Source organism: Solanum tuberosum, unplaced genomic scaffold (assembly GCF_000226075.1).
Source record: "Solanum tuberosum cultivar DM 1-3 516 R44 unplaced genomic scaffold, SolTub_3.0 scf00451, whole genome shotgun sequence".
NCBI lineage: Eukaryota > Viridiplantae > Streptophyta > Magnoliopsida > Solanales > Solanaceae > Solanum > Solanum tuberosum.
The window spans coordinates 18,287-33,286 of record NW_006239369.1 but is presented as its reverse complement, the minus strand read 5'-3'; the positions used below and the strand labels follow the sequence as shown (position 1 = coordinate 33,286).

The 15,000-nt window shown below is 34.7% G+C and overlaps 1 protein-coding gene and 1 pseudogene across 1 annotated transcript; one reads left to right on the top strand and one right to left on the bottom strand.

Moving 5' to 3' along the window:
• Positions 1-2,302: 2,302 nt before the first annotated feature.
• Positions 2,303-6,507, top strand: LOC102600324 (ARF guanine-nucleotide exchange factor GNL2). The gene is made up of 2 exons (XM_006363575.2): positions 2,303-3,297; positions 3,396-6,507. The coding sequence occupies exons 1-2, from the start codon at positions 2,303-2,305 to the stop codon at positions 6,505-6,507; spliced, it is 4,107 nt and encodes a 1,368-aa protein (XP_006363637.2).
• A 664-nt stretch (positions 6,508-7,171) lies between these two features.
• LOC102600002 (putative methylesterase 11, chloroplastic) lies at positions 7,172-12,568 on the bottom strand (annotated as a pseudogene).
• Between the last annotated feature and the right edge of the window lie 2,432 nt (positions 12,569-15,000).

Genomic DNA, 15,000 nt, shown 5'->3' with positions numbered 1-15,000 from the left:
CTTTCTTTGTTTGACAAAAGTCAAATTTTATAAGAAATTCTAATCAGATACAATAACCATGATTTATGGGATTGTTTTCCTTTTTAATAACCTAAATTACCGCCTCATTAATTAAGTTAAGAGTCCAATTTATAGAAAAAAACAAACTCCCAGCGAGTTATACGATATCTACTGAAATTATAGCTATGTTATGTAATTAGGCAAACTATAGCAAATGAGACTCATTATGTTTTAACTCTTAGCTATTTATGAAATTTCCCTATTATAAAATCATACTACTAATTAATATGGTTGAGTTATAAATTAAATAGAGAGAAAACACATAAAGTGACACCTGAACTTGTCTCCAATTTTCAAAAAGACACCTTAACTATGCGAGCGTCCTATTACCTCACTAAGCAATCTTGAACTTATATTATTACGTCATTTTTGTCCACCTCACATAGAGAGTGTGTGCACTCTCTCAAAGAGAGTGAACAACCTAAAATAACTAATATAATTTTATTTTTACAAGTATTTTATTAAAAAATATATTTCTTATTTATCTTATTATTTTAACTTTTTTTCCTTTTTATTTTTTTCTCTTTCTTTCGTCTTTCTTCTTCAAATATTCATTGTCATCTCCATTGAAGCTTCTCACTTTCAATGTCACCATTTTTACCATAACTTCACCATTTTTTTTACTACTATTAGTTTTACTCTCTTTAATTTTAAAACTTTATCTAAATATTTTCTTACATTTCGAACAATTTGATAAACCCATTAGATTTTAAGATGATTAGGAAGTATCATATAGTTTTTTTATCCGATTTCAATTAAGTTCATTAATTTTTTCGGGAATTCATTGATTCTTGTAAAATTATCATTTCTAATTTTGAAGTTGTATGAAAAGGAGTAATTGATTATACCTTCAAAATTTTAAATTTTCTTAGAAAATTATTAGTTTTGTTATCAATAATTCAATAAAGTCTAGAAAATAGTATGAATTCGTTTTTATAAAAAAAAATCACTGAAATAAAGAATTTGACTGGAGAAGAACAAGAAAAAAAATAAAAAATATGGGAGAGAGGTTCAACTTGACGTGGGGGGTGGGGTGAGGGTGACAGGTGAAGAAAAGGAAAGAAAATGAAGGGATGGATCACTTGAAAGTGGGGGGGGGGGGGGGAGGGGGAGAGAGAGAGAGAGAGAGAGAGAGAGAGAGAGAGAGAGAGAGAGAGAGAGAGAGAGAGAGAGAGAGAGAGAGAGAGAGAGAGAGAGAGAGAGAAAGAAAAAACGTAAAATGAAAAAAAATTACATTTTTAATTAAATTAACATGTGTCATGTAATGATTGTTGTGTGAACACACTTGCTTCTTAAAATATGGGGCTGATCGAAAAATGTTATTATAATATCTGTTCAAAATTGTTTAGTGGGGTAATAGGACGATTGCAAAGTTAAGGTGTCTTTTTGAAAATTCGGGACAACTTCAGTGGTGACTTTATGTCTTTTCTATTAAATAGAAAATGTGTAGTTAGTTAATATTTAGTGATAAACATCTTTGTAGTCAATAATCAGGAAGAACTTTTTCTCTTATCCTGATAAGTAATTTTATAGATTCATCAACAAACTTTGAATGAAACTGCACATACCATAAGATCTTTAGGTAATTATGATTGAGGAAATGTGTTTTCTTCCCTAATGGCTTTCTAATAAACAATCATGGATCAAATGATTAAAATTCTCCAATTGATAAAATAATAAAAATCTTATAATCAAGCAAATAAGATAATATCTTTCTTCCCTAATGGCTTTCTAATAAACAATCATGGATCAAATGATTAAAATTCTCCAATTGATAAAATAATAAAAATCTTATAATCAAGCAAATAAGATAATATCTTTCTTCCCTAATGGCTTTCTAATAAACAATCATGGATCAAATAATTTAAATTCACTAATTGATTAAACAATAAAAAAACTTAATATAATCAAGTAAATAAGATAATAGTTTTAAATTATTTTTTTCCGCACATCGCGCGGGTACGTGTATTAGTAGTATCTACAATCACAAGACTTAACTCTCCTCAAGTTTTGTTTTCTTCCTTACAAATTAAGAAGTTTGATCCACAATTGAAGCAAGAGAAGAAATACTAGGAGAAGAATTAGTCAAATCATTGATTTCTTACATCTTAATAACTGAAACAAAATCTCACCAAATAATTTTTCTTGAACATTTTACTATGCAAACAACATTCCTATTTTTGCCCCCTTATCATTTTGATTAATGGGTGCTACAGAAGGAGATGAAAACAGTCATGAATACATGACAAAGATCAAAAGGAAAGAACTTGGAATATCTTGTACATTGAACACAGAGGTAGGAGCTGTTTTAGCCGTGATTCGTCGTTCCCCTGAAGGAAATTTGCATTTCTATCATCCCCCTGAAGAAAACTATGATTCACAAATATCACATTCATTGAAATCACTAAGATCACTCATCTTTAATCCACAACAAGAATGGTTAACAATAGATCCTATGATATACCTTTCGCCTTTTCTTGATGTCGTACAAAGTGATGATGTTCCTTCTGCAGCAACAGGAGTCGCTTTATCATCTATCCTTAAGATCCTCAAGCTTGAAATTTTTTATCACAAAAGTCCAGGAGCAAGAGAAGCTATTAATTCAGCAGTCACTGCTGTTACCGGTTGTCGTTTGGAAAAAACTGATCCTGTTTCTGAAGATGCTGTTATGATGAAAATTTTGCAGGCTTTGACAGCAATTATGAGCCATCCTTCTTCTGTTTTGCTCACGGATCAATCTGTTTGCACTGTTGTGAACACATGTTTTCAAGTAGTTCAGCAGTCAGCTAACCGGAGTGATTTGCTTCAGCGTAGTGCTAGATATACAATGCATGAGCTGATACATGTAGTATATCAGAGTTTGCCTGAAATAGAGGTGAAAGATTGGGAAGATTCGGAGTCAGATACCGAGGATGGGAACTTGGATTCGGGGTATGGGATTCGTTCTGCTGTTGATATATTTCATTTCTTGTGCTCGTTGCTCAACGTAGTTGAAGTCATGGAGACTGATGGAAGTACATCTCAAACTTCTGATGAAAATGTTCAGCTTTTCGCTTTGGTTTTGATCAATTCTGCTATAGAATTAAGTGGTGATAGCATCGGTAAGCATCCAAAGCTCTTGAGAATGATTCAAGATGACCTTTTCCATCATTTGGTTCATTATGGAACGTCCTCGAATCCACTTGTATCCTCCATGATTTGCAGCATTGTGTTAAATATTTATCACTTTCTTCGCAGGTAAGTAGTTCAGAGGCCAAGATTGTTTCCTAAGTGTTAACTAATACATGTTGAATGCCAAAATTGATTACATTTTATCTTCTTCTGATCATATTCAGGTCGGTTCGTCTTCAATTGGAAGCTTTTTTCTCATTTGTGTTGCTTAAAGTGGCAAGCTTAGCGAATTCGCTTCAACTTCAAGAAGTAGCAATTGAAGGAATAATAAATTTTTGCAGACAACCAAGTTTCATAGTTGAAGTCTATGTAAATTATGATTGTCATCCCATGTTCAAAAATGTTTTCGAGGAGATTGGAAAGTCTCTTTGCAGGCATGCATTTCCTACTGGTGGCTGTTTGACAAGTTTACAAGTTCAAGCCTTTGAAGGACTAGCAGTGATTATCCATAACATAGCTGATAACGTTGACAAGGAAGATGATTCGACACCTTCTGGACCGTATCCTGTTGAGATATCCGAGTATAGACAATTCTGGGAAGAGAAGCCGAAAGAAGATGAAGAAGACTTAGAGAATTGGATAGACTTTATTAGAGTGAGAATTGCACAGAAAAGAAAGATACTTATAGCTGGGAATCACTTCAGTAGAGATGAAAAGAAGGGACTGGAGTACTTGAAACTTTCCCTGTTGATCCCTGATCCTCCTGATCCGAAAGCCTATGCCATGTTTTTTCGGTATACACCAGGTCTAAACAAGATTGCAATTGGTGATTTTCTTGGTGATCCTGATGATTTCTACCTCCAAGTCCTTAAAGAATTCACGGAAACATTTGAGTTTATGGGAATGGTTCTGGATACTGCTTTGAGAACTTATCTAGAGACTTTTAGATTGCCTGGGGAGTCGCAGAAAATTCAAAGAATACTTGAAGCATTTGCTGAAAGGTTTTTTGATCAGCAATCCTCGGAAATATTTGCGAGCAAAGATGCAGTGTTCATCCTTTGTTATTCAGTAATCATGCTTAACACTGATCAGCATAATCCACAAGTGAAGAAGAAAATGACAGAAGATGAATTTATTAGAAACAATAGAGCAATTAATGGAGGACAAGATCTTCCGAGGGAATATCTCTCGGAGCTTTTCCATTCCATTTCAGTCAATGCAATCACATTGTTTGGTTCATCTGGTGCTCCTGTGGAGATGAATCCTAGCAGATGGATTCAGCTAATCAATAAATCAAAGAAGATGAAACCTTTCATATTCAGCAATTTTGATCGACGACTAGGACGAGACATGTTTGCCTCTATTGCTGGTCCAACTGTTGCTACACTTGCAACGATCTTCGAACAGTCTGACGAAGAAGAGATCCTTCATGAATGTGTTGAGGCTTTGTTTTCAATTACTCGAATAACACAATACGGGCTTGAGGATACTCTCGACGAGCTTCTCTGTTCATTCTGCAAATTTACTACATTACTAAATCCTTATGCATCTTCAGAAGAAACGTTGTATGCATTCAGCAATGATATGAAGCCAAGAATGGCAACTCTAGCAGTTTTCACCATTGCAAATGACTTCAAAAAGTCCATCAGGGGAGCTTGGAGAACCATTGTGGACTGTTTGCTGAAACTAAGAAAGTTAAAGCTGCTTCCACAATCTGTTGTTGAACCTGAAAATGCTTCAAACTCATCATCCAACCCTCCAGGAGTACATGAAAGATGTGCATCAGGGGTGGTTTTTCCTACTCAAGATGTTAAATTTGGCAGCAAAGTGCATAATTCCGGCATAATTGGACGATTTTCACATTTTTTGTCCATGGAAAGTGTAGAAGAATCCTTGAACCTGGGGGTAAGTGAATTTGAACAGAATCTGAAAGTTATTCAGCAGTGCCGCATAGGGAGCATCTTTAGCAATAGCTCGAGTTTACCTGATGAACCGTTGCTGAATCTAGGCCGTTGTCTGATATTTGCTGCAGCTGGTAAAGGCCAAAAGTTCAGCACCCCAATTGAAGAGGAAGAAACTGTTGGCTTCTGTTGGGATTTAATTGTTAGCATTGCTTCATCCAATACTCACAGACTCTTGGTCTTTTGGCCTCATTACAATGAATATCTACTTGATGTTGCACAGTTTCCCTTATTTTCTCCCATCCCATTTGCGGAAAAGGGTATCATCGCCCTTATGAAGATTTGTCTCAAGCTCTTGTCTTCCTTTCACTCAGACAAAAGTCCAGAGGAACTCATGTTTAAATCAATAAATTTGATGTGGAAGCTGGAAAAAGAAATTCTTGATACTTGTTGTGACTTCTTAGTACAGTCTGTCACCACAATCCTCACTGAGTATCCTGCGAATCTCCAATCTCAACTAGGATGGAAAACAGTCATGCATTTGCTATCCGTCACAGGGCGACATCCAGAAACCTATGAGCAAGGAGTTGAGGCCCTTATAAATTTAATGTCAGATGGTTTCCACATTTCAAGATTGAACTACCCTTATTGTATAGATTGTGCATTTGGTTTTGTCGCATTGAAAAACAGCCCTTTAGAAAAGAACATGAAGATCATGGATTTGATGTCAGATACTGTGAATTTGTTAGTTCAGTGGTATAAAAGTGGATATACAGATCCAGGGAGCTCGACGAGTATAAATAGTAGTGCAAGCAGTTGTTCTCTTGAAGAAAGTTTAAAAGCTCTTAGCTCTTCTAACTTAACAGTCACCTATTTTGCTAAACTAGGGGAAGCATTCAGAAAGACTAGCTTAGCCAGAAGAGAAGAGATAAGAAACCACGCGGTCATGTCTTTACAGAAAAGTTTTGCACTTGGCGAAGAGTTATACTTTACACCAGCCAACATTCTTAGCTGTTTCAACCTCATACTCTTTGCAATGGTTGATGATTTGCATGAGAAGATGTTGGAATACTCTAAAAGGGGTAATGCAGAAAGGGAAGCAAGAAGTATGGAAGGAACTCTTAAGCTATCGATGGAGGTTCTAACAGAAGTTTATTTACAATTCTTGAAACCATTATCAGAAAGTCCTAGTTTTAGGGCCTTTTGGATGGGAATCTTGAGAAGAATGGATACATGCATGAAGGCTGATTTAGGAGATTGTGGTGAGTCAAAACTTCCACATACTATCCCAGTCTTGTTGAAAAAAATGGTTATCACAATGAAGCAAAAGGAGATTTTAGTTCCTGGAGATGATGAAGACTTGTGGGAAATGACACATGTTCAGATACAATGGATTGCTCCATCACTTACAGAAGAACTATTTTCAGATGTTTGATCATACTATTTATTCTGTCTCACACTAAAAAATTAACATAGATTAGTTGTAAAGCATTTCTTTTTTTAATTAAAAAAAAATTATTAGTAAGCAATTCTATAGTTTGAGGTTACAGTATATAGGAGAAAAAAAACACACATGAGTTTCTTCTTTTGTTTTGACATACAACCATTTGAAATGAAGTTGTAAGTTTACCCTCTCTCACACTTCCTTCCTTTCTGATAATGAAATGTTTTATCTTTGCATAATGAATGGTTTCTTATGAGTGTATAAGATTTGCAGCTTCATATTTTATTTGACGCCCATAGTTCCGTTAAGAACAAAGTGAAATTACATTATACCAACAGCAAAAACTTTGTTAACAAATAAAGCAAGCAAATACCCTTAAAATCATCAGTCTAACTCAAAATAAACGTGTACAATACAGAAAAGATTAACAGGGTCTCCAAAAACCAATCTCAATTGGATCTTTTTTTATGTTAAAGGCACTAGCATCAAGTAAAATATGGTGCCATGATATCTTGTTTATGAGAAGTCAAAATGTAAGAACAAGAGATCTAAAATTGTAAAGGCTTCCCTGTTCTTGATTTTCACTTCCACGAGGCAATTCTCCCCAACAACAACAACATATCAGGTGAAATCCACAAGTGAGGTCTGGGGAGGGTTGAGAGTACACAGGCCTTACCACTACATCGTGGAGATAGAGGAGGCAATTATCCCCATCAACAAATAATCTAAACAAAACGAATCAGCTGGATATTTTGTGCATATACATGAGGGGCTAATCTACATGTATATTCATGTTGATGAAACCGTTGAGATTTCTACCAAAATTCGGTGTAAGGCTTGAGGCTTTGAGAAAAAAGGTGAGTGATCAGCACTCTGGTGGATTTTGGCTAACCATGTACTGTTGTAAAGCTATTGGTATAGCACTATCTTCTGTTGTTTCTATGTAAAACCGTCTGATGGAACCATACTTGATGTCAGACAAAGAAAGCTTCTCAAGGACTGGGGAGAATGGAATTGGCCTCATTGAAACAGAAGCTAATGCGACGTTGTTATCACTCCATAGTTATCCAATAGTTACTGCAGTAATTTCTCTTTAGTAGCAGTTATTTTCCTGTAATAGTGCAGTCTTTCATTTCAGTTAAGTTAGGAAGTCATGTCCTAGTTTCTAGGGGTAGTTAATTTATAAGAATTGTATTTAAACTATCTGGTGTATGAAAAAAAGGAAGCAGAAAATTATTCAAGTCTTTGAGTACTTCAAACTCAAGAGATTGCAGGTTCTCTCTTAACGAACCAGCACCATAGGTAGAAAAAAGAAAACTTCAGAATTTATCTTGCAGCGTCCCATAACTAGATCCATAACCGGGGACCATAACAACTTGGTATCAGAGCTGGATGTTATGGGAGATCAAATTCAACATCAACTAGCACAATTGGTGAATTTATTTCAAGAAGAACGTGCAGCCAATATAGCGAGACAGGAAGCAATAAATGCTCGCTTAGATGCACTCACAAAGGATCTAGCGAATTCAAAGGTTGATTCTGAATCAACTGATCATACCAGTCAGAATCGGGGCTGGAAGGGTAAAAGTGGAGTGGCAGAAGGGTCAAAATCAGATGCAGGAGGAAGTTCCTTCATTCCTAGGTATACAAAGTTGGATTTTCCACGGTTTACTGGCCAAGGGGACCCGTTGGGATGGCTGAACAGATGTGATCACTTTTTTCGACACCAACAAACTCCAGATGAAGAAAAAGTTAGTCTTGCTTCTTTTCATTTAGAGGGGAATGCACAACTTTGGTTTCTTCAACTAGAGACAGATCTGCCTGAACCGTCTTGGGATGAGTTCAAACGTTATTGTAACCTTCGTTTTGGGCCACCAATCAGAAGTCAGAAGTTAGGAGAGTTGGCTAAGTTGCACCAGATTGGATCCGTGGCAGATTACCAAGAAAAGTTTGAGCAATTAATTTCGCGGGCTGGTACACTCACACAGTCACAAAAAATTGAACTTTATATCAGTGGTCTTGCTGATTATATAGCAATTGAGGTTGAGTTGCATAATCCTCCAGATTTGGCTACAACGATGAGTTTATCCCGGCTTTATGAACGCAAGGAACAATCTGTTTATTCGCAATCGTTAGATGCTTGCAAATCCAAGACAGCAGATTTCTCACCTCAACAACATGCCAGATTTGTGAAGAAACTAACCAGACCTGAAATGGAGGAAAGGCGACTTAAGGGACTTTGTTTCAATTGTGATGAACCATTCACTCGAGGTCATCAATGCAAGAAATTATTCTGGATTGACTTTATAGACGATGAGGAAGAGTTTGTTGGAAAGGAAGGAAATACTAATTTCCGCACTTAGCGCTTGAGGACAAGCGCGATTTGAAGGAGGAGAGTAATGTTATCACTCCATAGTTATCCAATAGTTACTGCAGTAATTTCTCTTTAGTAGCAGTTATTTTCCTGTAATAGTGCAGTCTTTCATTTCAGTTAAGTTAGGAAGTCATGTCCTAGTTTCTAGGGGTAGTTATTTTATAAGAATTGTATTTAAACTATCTGGTGTATGAAAAAAAGGAAGCAGAAAATTATTCAAGTCTTTGAGTACTTCAAACTCAAGAGATTGCAGGTTCTCTCTTAACGAACCAGCACCATAGGTAGAAAAAAGAAAACTTCAGAATTTATCTTGCAGCGTCCCATAACTAGATCCATAACCGGGGACCATAACAACTTGGTATCAGAGCCGGATGTTATGGGAGATCAAATTCAACATCAACTAGCACAATTGGTGAATTTATTTCAAGAAGAACGTGCAGCCAATATAGCGAGACAGGAAGCAATAAATGCTCGCTTAGATGCACTCACAAAGGATCTAGCGAATTCAAAGGTTGATTCTGAATCAACTGATCATACCAGTCAGAATCGGGGCTGGAAGGGTAAAAGTGGAGTGGCAGAAGGGTCAAAATCAGATGCAGGAGGAAGTTCCTTCATTCCTAGGTATACAAAGTTGGATTTTCCACGGTTTACTGGCCAAGGGGACCCGTTGGGATGGCTGAACAGATGTGATCACTTTTTTCGACACCAACAAACTCCAGATGAAGAAAAAGTTAGTCTTGCTTCTTTTCATTTAGAGGGGAATGCACAACTTTGGTTTCTTCAACTAGAGACAGATCTGCCTGAACCGTCTTGGGATGAGTTCAAACGTTATTGTAACCTTCGTTTTGGGCCACCAATCAGAAGTCAGAAGTTAGGAGAGTTGGCTAAGTTGCACCAGATTGGATCCGTGGCAGATTACCAAGAAAAGTTTGAGCAATTAATTTCGCGGGCTGGTACACTCACACAGTCACAAAAAATTGAACTTTATATCAGTGGTCTTGCTGATTATATAGCAATTGAGGTTGAGTTGCATAATCCTCCAGATTTGGCTACAACGATGAGTTTATCCCGGCTTTATGAAAACCAGCACCATAGGTAGAAAAAAGAAAACTTCAGAATTTATCTTGCAGCGTCCCATAACTAGATCCATAACCGGGGACCATAACAGACGTCCTGAAAATAAGATACATTAATAAAAGTAAAAATATTCAACATCAAATTTAACAAATATATACAGCATAACATACCTTAGCAGGACTATGGTTGAATAATAAGTCTTTCATGAGTGATTTGTCCAGATCAATGGCAGTTGGTGGCTTGTCATTCCCATTTGCATAGATAAATATTTGAGACTGTCTCGTAAGGTCATTTGACTTCGTCTGAAATAGTTATGAGTTTTTCATTAACCACAAATAAACTTCTATTTTACAATGACACAGCTATCTGCCCCGAAAAAACACATGATACTTTAACTACACATAATTGAAGAGAGGGAAAACAACAATGCAACTATAGCTATATATCTTGAGCGGAATGACATTATTCCACCCCGTGTTATATGGTACATGGAATGCAGGATAAGAAGGAAATGAAGAGTTAATGCATGGATCTTCATGTATGGATTGAGGCATCGATGTCTTCACTGGCAAGCCTCTGATGCTGCTAGCATCAAGGTAATGCACAAAAAAATGAGATTCACTTTATAAGTTGGAGTACCAACACTCAGCTGATTGCTAATTGTCTTTCAGAGGATTAGTGAATCAGTTCTTATTAAGTATTTTAGAAAATAAGCTTTTGTATTCGAGAAATACATGCCCCAAATACTCAGAAGATAAAACCAATATAATTCTAGCAAGGCACTCAATGCATAAAACTATGATCAGGGCTTAAGTGTCACATTACTAACCATATGCATATTGTGTGCAATTCAAGGCAGAATATATGATATAACTTTACAAGAAAGAAGTATAGAATGGGTATATGAGTGAAGAATCAAATGAAGCATTAGATAAATTTACCTTTTCTGAGAAGATATCAAGAGCACGTTGTCCACTAGTGAGCATTGTTGCAGCAACAAATATAGCTTTTGAAACATTAGAGGGATAGAGCTCGAATGATATGCAAGCATCACCAAAATCACCTACATGGTTGAAGAAAGATTACAAAATTTAAAGACACTAGCAGAGGAAAAGTGGATAACAGATGCATGTTTCAAACTCCAGGAACTGTTGAAAAATTTCAGCATATATATAAGTATGACGAAATTAGATAAAAGCCTCAGCAATGACGCTAATTGCACTAAATTGTGAAGAAGAAAAAAAAGATCCAATCCCCCATAATATTACTAAGCAACTTCACCAAAACTCCCTTAGGCAAAAATTAATTTACACCGCATATATAAGTTATTTTTTAAAATTTTAGTGTGTATATTTATTTTGAACCCCCTAAACACAAGACCAGAGGTTGGCTCAGTGGTTTAGGGGTTTCAAAATTCACCGAGAGGTTAAGAAAAAAATGTGATCTTTGTTGTATAATAGAATAATTGTTGGGTTTTAAAGGTGTGATCATGTCTGTGTGTGTGATTCGTTGCTGTCATTTTGAGTTCGTTGAAATTATTGAAGTTTGAGGTACCGCTACTTCTTTAATGGTTAATCCGTTTTATCTTGGGAGGAATTAATCTGCAACCTCGGGTACTTGAGGGGATTAAATTTCTTAAGGACACAGTGGGGTCTGTGAACTCGAATAGTTCTTTGTTTTCTTTTCATCTTTTATTATTTCTGGTTTACTAATCTGTATTTGAATACAGGATATAACAATAAACACTAATACCTTTGTAAAATAGTGAAGGATATTCCATTAGCAATGAAAAAAGTGGTGGAGAGGATCCATATAACTTGTTTAGAAGGTGCAGAAATTGGTAGAACTGAATGCGGAAAATATAGAAAACAACTCATAATGTATTTAACCAGAAAATAGAGTATGCTCGTGCAGAATTAAGTATTTATAACCTTGTGTCCAAGAGCAAGATTTTCAAGAAAAGCAATGAGTGGCTTTGCATATTGTGATAGGCTGGTGATGCTATTTGTGTAGAAAGAATGAACACCGGAACCAGTTAAATCCTTAAATCCAGCATGCTCTAAAGGTGCAATGGTTTTATACCAACACCAGGTTCCATGGACAAGGACAAAGTAATTTGTCTCTAAATCATCAATCGTTAATACCTGTCCATTCTATATAAACATTCATTTAGGATCAAATATATTCAAAGCTACACTACACCAACACCAACGTCAAGCGAAACACGTTGTTTCTTTACTAATACACCCAAATGAGACCTCTTCACTTATCTGTCAAAACACCAGAATCGGAAAATCTACTGTTCTATACTCTAAAGGAAAAGTTAGATTACACTCTCCACTTCTCTACATATTAATAGTAACTAATAAATATATTTTGAAGAGAGCAACTTATTTGGGTAGAGAAGATGGAGATTATTATAGCGAACACGCGGCCCTTAGTTGTTGAAAATGATAATAATGAGTATAATAGTAGTGGTAGGTACCTTGTTAAGAAGGTGAGTAAGAGATTGAGATGTAGAAGTGGAGCAACGTGCCAATGCAGTATTAGACTTACATGACCGCAGAGACGTACTTGAACGAACAAAAGCAACAGTACCATTTTACTGGAACAGAATTGCACCTGCCAACACTCCATCCTGATCGAAACAATCCTCCTTTCTCCACCAACGAATGGATCAGTTACTTCCAATCGTTGATTGCTTCCGGGAGAAACACAACCCCATTTTCACATGAGAGTTACAGAGTATGGCATATGGACTAATCCATTATAAGTTTCCACCACCAAATATCTACTAATTAATTAGATGATCAGAAATGGAGTTTGAGTACTAAAAAGGTGGTTATGAATGATTCTTCTTATATCCTCATCATGGAAATATAAACGAAAAAGGTATATATACCCATTATATTGTTTAGGATTCACATAACCCTCTTTATGAACCATGGAATGATGGAGGGTATATAAAAAAATGTTTAAATTGGCTAAAGCAACCTGATATTTACTCAAAATCAATGAGGGACGCAACATATCAACTAAAATTATTTATGATAACGAATCATTCATATCTGCTAAATTAATTGAACTCTACTTAAATACTAGTACGACCACAAAAATTTTAACAAGTTACTACTTAATTTGTTTTTTTTTTAAATAAAATAATTGTATATACTCCTTCCCTCTTATATTAGATATTTTAAATTACATAAAATCCATTTAATTAACCTTTTCACAAGTATGGCTATAGAACATCGAAAATACAGTTAAGAGAGCTTTTTAAGGGCAAAAGGAGAAGCTTTGAAGTTGCCAAACACTTCGCTATGTGATTTCTCCTAAAAGGTTAACTCTTCAGAGGGGTGGTATGATTTCTAACTAAGAGCCTGTTTGGCATTACTATTAAAAAATTATTTATTTTTATAAGTATTATTTAAAAATAGCTTTTTAGATAAGTACTTTTGAAAAATAACTAATTTGTGTTTGACTAATTCGTTTGGAAAGTGTTTTTGATAAATAAATTATATTTGACTAATTTTTTCTTAAAAAAATATCTTGAGAGTCAAATTACAAAAAAAAAAGGTATCAATGACTTTTAATATTAAGATTATTTTACAAAGATAAATTATTTTAAATTACATAAAATCCATTTAATTAACTTTTTCACAAGTTATGGATATAGAACATAGAAAATACGGTTGAAGAGCTTTTTAAGGGCGAAAGGAGAAACTTTGAAGTTGCCAAACACTTCGCTATGTGATTTCTAGTAAAAGTAAGGGCCTGTTTGGCCATGCGATACGGAATCATGATATGGAATCATGATATGATATCATAATATGAAATTATGAGATGAAGTTGAGGTTTTGTTTGGACATGCAATATGAAATTTTTGTGTTGTATATTTTCTCATAAACATAAGAATCTCATAAGATGTAAAACTATTAAAATAACACCAATTGTTTATTCAATCTTACCATATAAACAAAAATTTATAAAATCGCATAATAAATTATCGATTTGTCCTCCGCTTAAGTAACCATTTCATCTAACTTCAATTGATCAAACTTTAATGCAATAAAAAAATCAATATAAACTGTAGTGTACTAGTCTTTAATATAATCCTACCACATAGTACAAACAATGTCCTTACGTTCAACTTGTATTTCTCGATCATATGACCAAGAAGACGAATCAACATTGTTACTTTGAGTCATTTGTTGTTCAATATCAATCGCAACTATATTTTCATGTTCATAGACTATAAATATTTTATCACTCCTCCGGTATTCTAGCAAATAATTATGTAACACTGTATAAGTTATGATAATTTTCACTTGTGTGTCAATATCATAATGATTCCTGCCTTGTTTCATTTGTGTGCAATTACACATTTTCAGTGCATTAGATTATTACTAAAATCAAATATATTGGAAGTAGTGATTATCAAACATACATCACCAATTTTGTCATTTTTTATATTAAATTGTTTTAAATATTTTCATATGTAGCCGAAAGAGAAGTTTTTATTATTATGAAAAACCAAAAAAGTATTACTCCCTCCGTTCTTATTTATATTCACCAAATCAATTCATACTTTATCATTTATATTTACCAAATCTGAAGTAATAATAAATTTTATGTTGGTGATTGAATAAAAAATGGATACCAAAACCAATAACTGAACAACATAATTTTTTAGATTTAGACTGTGTAGCGGATATAAATAAAACAATCCAATTATGGATAGGATATATATCAAAACAATTAATAGATAACAAAATAGTAATGACAGAAACACCAGGATATATAGAAAGAACACTTATAGGAACAGTAAAATTATGGCTACAAAATTTATCAGATGAAAGTTTAAAAACTCTAAGAAGTAATAAAAATCTAATGGCGAATTAGCTACTACAACTATCTATGGAAATATTATATAAATACGAAGTAGCTATAAGAAATGAATTTAGCAGTATGACAACAGAAGTAGAAGAACAAAATAAAGAAAAAATCATAAACCGAAATCTAATGACAAATTT